Source organism: Piliocolobus tephrosceles, unplaced genomic scaffold (assembly GCF_002776525.5).
Source record: "Piliocolobus tephrosceles isolate RC106 unplaced genomic scaffold, ASM277652v3 unscaffolded_45429, whole genome shotgun sequence".
Lineage (NCBI taxonomy): Eukaryota > Metazoa > Chordata > Mammalia > Primates > Cercopithecidae > Piliocolobus > Piliocolobus tephrosceles.
Genome location: NW_022330342.1, coordinates 1,867 through 8,438, shown reverse-complemented (window position 1 = coordinate 8,438; position 6,572 = coordinate 1,867). Strand labels below are relative to the sequence as shown.

General features: G+C 41.3%; 1 protein-coding gene across 1 annotated transcript; it reads right to left on the bottom strand.

Moving 5' to 3' along the window:
* Positions 1–5: 5 nt before the first annotated feature.
* On the bottom strand, positions 6–5,990 carry LOC113224603 (glutathione S-transferase A1-like; the record flags this gene model as incomplete). The annotated part of the gene is made up of 5 exons (XM_026453711.1): positions 5,863–5,990; positions 4,245–4,296; positions 3,235–3,367; positions 1,178–1,319; positions 6–26 (listed from the first exon to the last, which is right to left on the bottom strand). Coding segments are annotated over exons 1-5 (435 nt in total), but the record flags the coding sequence as incomplete, so codon positions are not given.
* Between the last annotated feature and the right edge of the window lie 582 nt (positions 5,991–6,572).

The following is a 6,572-nucleotide window of genomic DNA, read 5'->3' as shown; positions in this document are numbered from 1 at the left end:
TAGTCTTGTCCATGGCTCTTTAAGACCTGGAGAATTGGAGGAATCAGATCAGGAACACATGCCCACCCAGGCTGGGACCCCTGCTTCTTTCAGAGCCTCTCCACCCTGACTTTCCCCACCTCTGTTGCCTTACTGCATGGGTGCAGAAATCCAGAGCTTTCCCCACATTATCTGAATGAATGAGAGAGTAAGAAGTGTGACTCTACTCACTCCTCAGTTGGAGCTCAGGCTCCCATTTTCTCTTCTCATCTACATCGCTGTGGCATCTACATCACCCACCCAGCTTGCTTCTTCCACATGGGCCGGGGGCATAGCACCCGCCGCCACATGTTCTGTCTGCCCCAGGCCCTACCGTGTGGAGCCCTCACATTCAGGACGTGGATCTACATTCTGCTCCCTCCCTCTCCAATCTCCCTTGGGCAGCGACTCCACCTTCATGACAACACTCTTCCCCTAGAAGGAGACTATTTCAGAGTCCTCATTTCTCCTTGTCTGCTCTCCTCATTCCCTGCTCTGTCTCCCTGGGATCTGTAGTAAACCTGGGTGAACCTGAATTCATCATCTTTCTCACAGCATTGACTCTCACTCCTGACTGGCACTATGTTATAATCTGCAAGCTGAAGCGTTTACAGGTGAACTGCACTGATGTCTACAACTTACTATATAATGCATTTTACAAAATCTTCCTCTGCATCCCACAATCACTCTCCTTTTAAAAGATACACATCCCTGAAACACTACAGTATTCTCTAGTTGGGCAATTGGGATCCTGTCTTCCTGCATATGGAGCCAGAATGTTTTCTGATGGATCATTTTCATCATGCCCCCATTCAATCAAAGTCCGTGGGGTTCCATAGACTCAACAGCAACCTCTAGTGTGGTCCAGAGCCTTCCACAGCCCACGTTCTACTTATGAACACGAGATTTTGTTGAACAGGTAATTCCATGTTGGGGTTCAGTAAATTAAAAGTTTACTGGCAAATTATAGTGTGGGTATCAGTGATAAAATTGTTTCTCCAAGCCTATTTTCATAAAATGCCTTGAGAGTCAGAGCGCTGCGTTGGTGTTCACGAAGTCTCACTGAAAGTGAAGGTCAATGGCCCCAGGAATGCCCAGCCACTATTTTTCTACTGGCCTCTAAACTCAGTTCCCCAAAACACTGAACAGTTTCACTTACTTTTTCAAAGGCAGGGAGGTAGCGATTTTTTGTTTTCTCTTTGATCAAGGCAACTTTGGCATCTTTTTCCTGAGGTGGACATATGGGCAGATGGAGGATCATTTCACCCAAATCTGCTATACCTTCTGTATACATGTCAATCCTAAAAGACAGAAACAACCAAATGGTCAAATACTTTTTGCCTTAGATTTCATAGGTTTATAAAAACCTAAGAGAGTAGAGTAACAGGTGATGGCAAAATAATTCACCTCCAGTGAGTGCTTTTCAGAGTCTAGTCATTATGCTCTATTTTTACAGGTATATTAACATTTATTTATTAAAACAACCTATCGAGGTAGACAGATCTCTAAATTTTGTGACGCATATGACCTAATACAGGAAAAAGGGCATCAGTGGTCACAGACATGAGAGAAATCTGTGGAATCACTGCCAGTACCCACTGTTGCTGTGCCAAGATTTGTCATCTCCGTTGTGGCTTGTTCTGTGCATGAACTTAGTGTGAGTCAAATGGCCAAAGACCTGCTTCCTAAGTAATCCTAAGAGAGTCCCTGGCCATCTTAGCCAAATTCCTCATCCTCTCTCATCATTTTACACCTCCTAGGGCTCCTTCTATGCCCCATATTAGCAGTTCTTCCAATTATTACACCCATGAAACACGTTTCCACAGCCCTCTCCATGTGCTGTTGCCCAACTCTAGCTATGTGTGCCTTTCTTGAGACCCCACCTAAGAATCCCCTTCCTCGGTGAAATTCTCTATACAGTTACAACCAGTGCAAACTTTTCTTCTTTTGTGTCAAACTGGAGTTTCACAACACTTTTTAAACAAGAGCTTTATTGATGCATATTCACATACTATAATTGCCACCAGTTATATTACACTATTTAGTGGTTTTTAGTGCATTCACAGAAATCTGTAAAAATAACCACAGTCTAATTCCAGAATTATTTTTATCACACTGATAAGGACATCTGTACTATTAGCAGTATTCTTTGTTTTTCTCCACGCTCCACTTCTTTAGCTCCAAGCAACCACTAATCTACTTTCTACCTCTGTGGATTTGAATATCTGGACATTTCATATGAAAAGAATCCTATAGTACGTGGCCTTCTGTGTCTTGTTTGTTTTATGTAACATGTGTTGTGGTTTAACCATCTTGTAGCATGCATTGTTACTTCATTCCTTTTCATGACCAATTATCTTTCCATTGCATGGCTAAGGCGCATTTTCTCCTCCATTTATTGATTGATGAATATTTGGGTTGTTTCTACTTTTTGAATACTATGAATATTGTTATTTGCATTATTCATTTATGTAAAAAATGTATTTTTGATTGTTTGGGAATATACCTGTTAGAGGAACTGCTGGGTCATTGGTAATACTATATTAAAGTTTTTGAGGAGCTGCCAGCAGTTTCATTCAGGATTTATTTGGAATCATGCAGTCTGATCACAACAGCAAGGAGACCCCTTGGCTTTGCTAGTATTGAATCAATCTGGCTGTTTTGGCCTTCTAACCATGTGTCAAGGTAACCCCAGCATCCTTGGTGCCAGCCTCTACTAGCTCTGCTCAAGTATTCCAGGTGATATAGTTGGTTGGTAATTTAGGTTCCTGGTCATCATTCTTGGAGTTACTGGGACCTAAGATTTGGCTTCTTTGCAGCTTTCCTTCCCCAGTCCTTCATCTACAGACTCTCAAATATTCTATGACTGTCCTAAGCTGTTGGTTGGAGTCCAGCCTCTGAAGTCCTGAGCACCTGAAATTGTGATTCTCCATCCTCCTCAGTTCATGTTTCATCCGTGTTTGGAAATCACCATGAGGTGCTGGATCCATGGACTGCATCCTCTTCTAGAATCACCCTTGCCTGAACCCACCCCATGTTCACTATTCCCTCATCTCCATGGACTCTTCAATACTCTTCAATACTGGACCCCAGTGTATACACCCAAGGCCCAACCAGGTGTTGGTCACGATGCCCTGCCATGGTCCTACCCACTCAAGGAAGGCTCTAAATCATTTTGTGTTCTCTGTGGATGGAAGAACAGAAAATATACCATACAGGGCTCTCTCCTTTATGTCTTTCCCGTAGAGGTTGTATTTGCTGGCAATGTAGTTGAGAATGGCTCTGGTCTGCACCAGCTTCATCCCGTCAATCTCAACCATTGGCACTTGCTGGAACATCAAATATCCATCTTTAGAAGGAAGAAGAAAAGGAGAGTGAAATGTCTATGAAACCCAGACTTTCAGGATGAAAAAAATGGTTGTGGAAATGACTAAATTCGTAAAATGAAAAAGAAATTATTGTCTAGTAAGATTTCACTTGAAACAGCTTTTTTTTATTATTATTTTTATTTTTTTGAGACAGAGTATCATTCTGTCGCCCAGGCTGGAGTGGGGTGGCATGATCTTAGCTCACTATAACCTCTGCCTCCCAGGTTCAAGTGATTTTTGTGTTGATTTACCTTCATGGATAGTTTAGGAAGAGGTTGGGACAAGTTACAATAGGACTGGCAACAAGATGCCATTTAAAACAGGAAGTTCCCAGAGTAAGTCTCATGGTGTTTGTGACATTTAAGGCAGGTTCTGAGAGCTTTTTATGTAAGGGTCCCTTTCTGTGCTCTTCAAAGTCTGCAATAGTGCTGCAGTGTTACCTTGTCATGCCCCCCCTCCATGAGAGAAAAAACTCAAGACATTGGCCACTTCTATTTCTCTTCCTTTGGTCTAATGCATGTTCTTGCATGTGCTTAGATGGGGAGGGCTGTATGGGATCCTGTGCTGATGACCACAGCTCATTCCTGGTGCCCCAAGCACAAAAACAGAAAAGGGCTTTCTCAGGGTGCAGGAGATTGTTCCTGTAGCAAACACTCTGAGAGGTCTGGTCCTTTTAGTCTGGAGAGAGAGTTGCCAGACTTGATCAAAGAGCCACATCCCTTCCATGGTAACCACTTTCTCCCTCTGCACTATGTCCAAATACCACCCCTCACACACATAGCATTACTGGCTGCTCAACCCTCCCTCTGTACTTTCTACTAGATACCCTCATCAGAGACACTTAGAGATTGATCTTACCATTTCTTAACTTGTCCAAATCTTCTGGAGATTTTATATATATCTCTTCAAACTGGAAGCAGACACAGCAAATGGGTTCTAGTTAGTTCATTCTGTTATAGACTTGTGGCCTTGGATGGCCCCTATCTGGTGCATAGTTTGGAGAATATAAGATTTCTGAGTTTGGCAGGGTACCCAGAGGGGGCTGGTCATGGCCATTTGGAAATTTAGACCTAATTCATTGAGAAAAGTGCATGGGTCACAGCACATAGCTGCTCAATCTTCTAGGTCACTTCACCTTCACCCTGATCTCATGAATGTCTATGATTAGGTCATGTTTTGAGAGGGGACGTCACTGGAGAAAAGGCACTGAGCAGTTCTCCTAGTTATGGTGTTGTCATATCTTAGGAAAGCCTGTGTCTCTAAGTGAGATCAGACCACAGCCTTGTGTGTCCCCAGCATGGGGCGTGCCATGGGCTAATGGCCATCAAATATTCTGCCATGAAGGAGCCTCTGCTGTAATTTGTATCGCCCCACTTCTCAGGAACCCTGCTAAGGGTGAAATAGGTCACCACTGTTACACAGCTTTAACACTTGCAACTATAATTTTCTCTTCTGAAGTTCGTGAGACACAATAGGGTAAAATTCTCAATTTAATAAAGGAATGAGAGTCCCACACTAATATTATTTTTAATGAAAACGTCTAGTATCTGATGTAGTTTTGTGCTACTGGGGAATGCATATGTATTCTAGAAGCTTCTCCACCTTGTTTTAACCACGTGTTTATTTCTCTGCATCCTCATAGACATGTAGGCCGCCCCAGGGCAGGGACTGTGTCTATCTTCTTCACTGTCTATTTCCATGACCTAGTACAGGACCTGGAATTAGTAAGTGCTCAACCAAATAAATGCTGTGAATGTAGTCAATCTTTAATAGGTAATTTGTTACAATACACTCCCTTGCATCTTTCATGTGTAGTTTGCATTTTTACCTCTAATTACAACCTCTAATTACCTCTAAAATGTTATGCATTTTTATTTTTTATTGTTGAAATTATGAACATGGATAAATATAAACAGAAAAGCATAATGATTCTCCTTATGCTTCTCACCTAGAATCAATAATTATCAATCAAAACCAATATGGTTTCATCTGTATGCCCACCTACTTCTCCTCCTGTAATAATTCCAAAGAAATCCCAGATCCGTATGATTAATCCTTAAATACTTCAATGTGTTTTCCTAAAACACATTAAGTATTCTAAAGATAGCCATAGTACATTATCACACATGAAATATTAACAATAATCTTCCATGTCATCAAATATTCAATCGATATTCATGTTTCTAATTGTTGTGTAAATGCCATAAATTATTTTTTACACTTTGTTTAAATTCTAATCCACTTAAGTTCTACACTTTGTGATTAGTTTCTTAAATGTATTTTAATATGTATGCCATTAGATGCGAAGAAATTTTAAGAATTACTTGGTCAAATCTGTTCATCTTTTTCTTAATTACAGTCCATTTTTATTTAAGGCACAATGCTTCAGTTAGTAATCATCTCATAGTTTCTGTGGGAAAAGTATGTGATAACGCAATTTTAAATCCAACTTAAGATGACCTAACTCAGAACCTACCTCTACTCCAGCTGCAGCCAGGAGCCACCGGGTGGACTCCATTCTGCCCCGTGCATTGAAGTAGTGGAGCTTGGGTTTCTCTGCCATGATAGCAGTCTTCTGGAGGTTTCTCTAAGCCTGAATAAATGAATGAATAATTGAAGCCATAGAATAAAAAAATGTACTTTTGGTTGAAAACCACCCATAATACTGAAGAAGAACCTGCCTTCTTCAAGACTGGGTTGGAGGAGTTCCTGGAATGTTTTTTTGGTTCAGATTATTACCCATCAGTGGCCACCCTCAGATTCCAGCAAACCAGTCTCAAGTCTTCATTGGCTAACTGTGACTTTTCTTGGCAGCCTAAGAGGTGAGAGTATGCGGTAATAACACATGTATAGGAGTTAATGGGAAGAGGAGGAATTAAAGGACTAATATTTATTGAAAACTTCCTAATGATCCTTCCTCAATGCTAGTCCCTTTTAATATTTTTTATCTTTAACCCTCCTTATAGTACCATGAAATGGTTGTTATCTTCATTTTTTAGTTAATGAAATGGAACATCAGAGAAATACAATGTTCACAGTCACACTCCGGTTGGTGATAGACATGAATATCTGCACCAAGGACTAAAATGAAGGCACGCCTAGAAGCCAGCTGGGTGAAGGCCCTGGGAATCCATGAACTGGCCATGAAACCAGAGGATGTCACTGATGGAGGACCGGCAGGGAGCT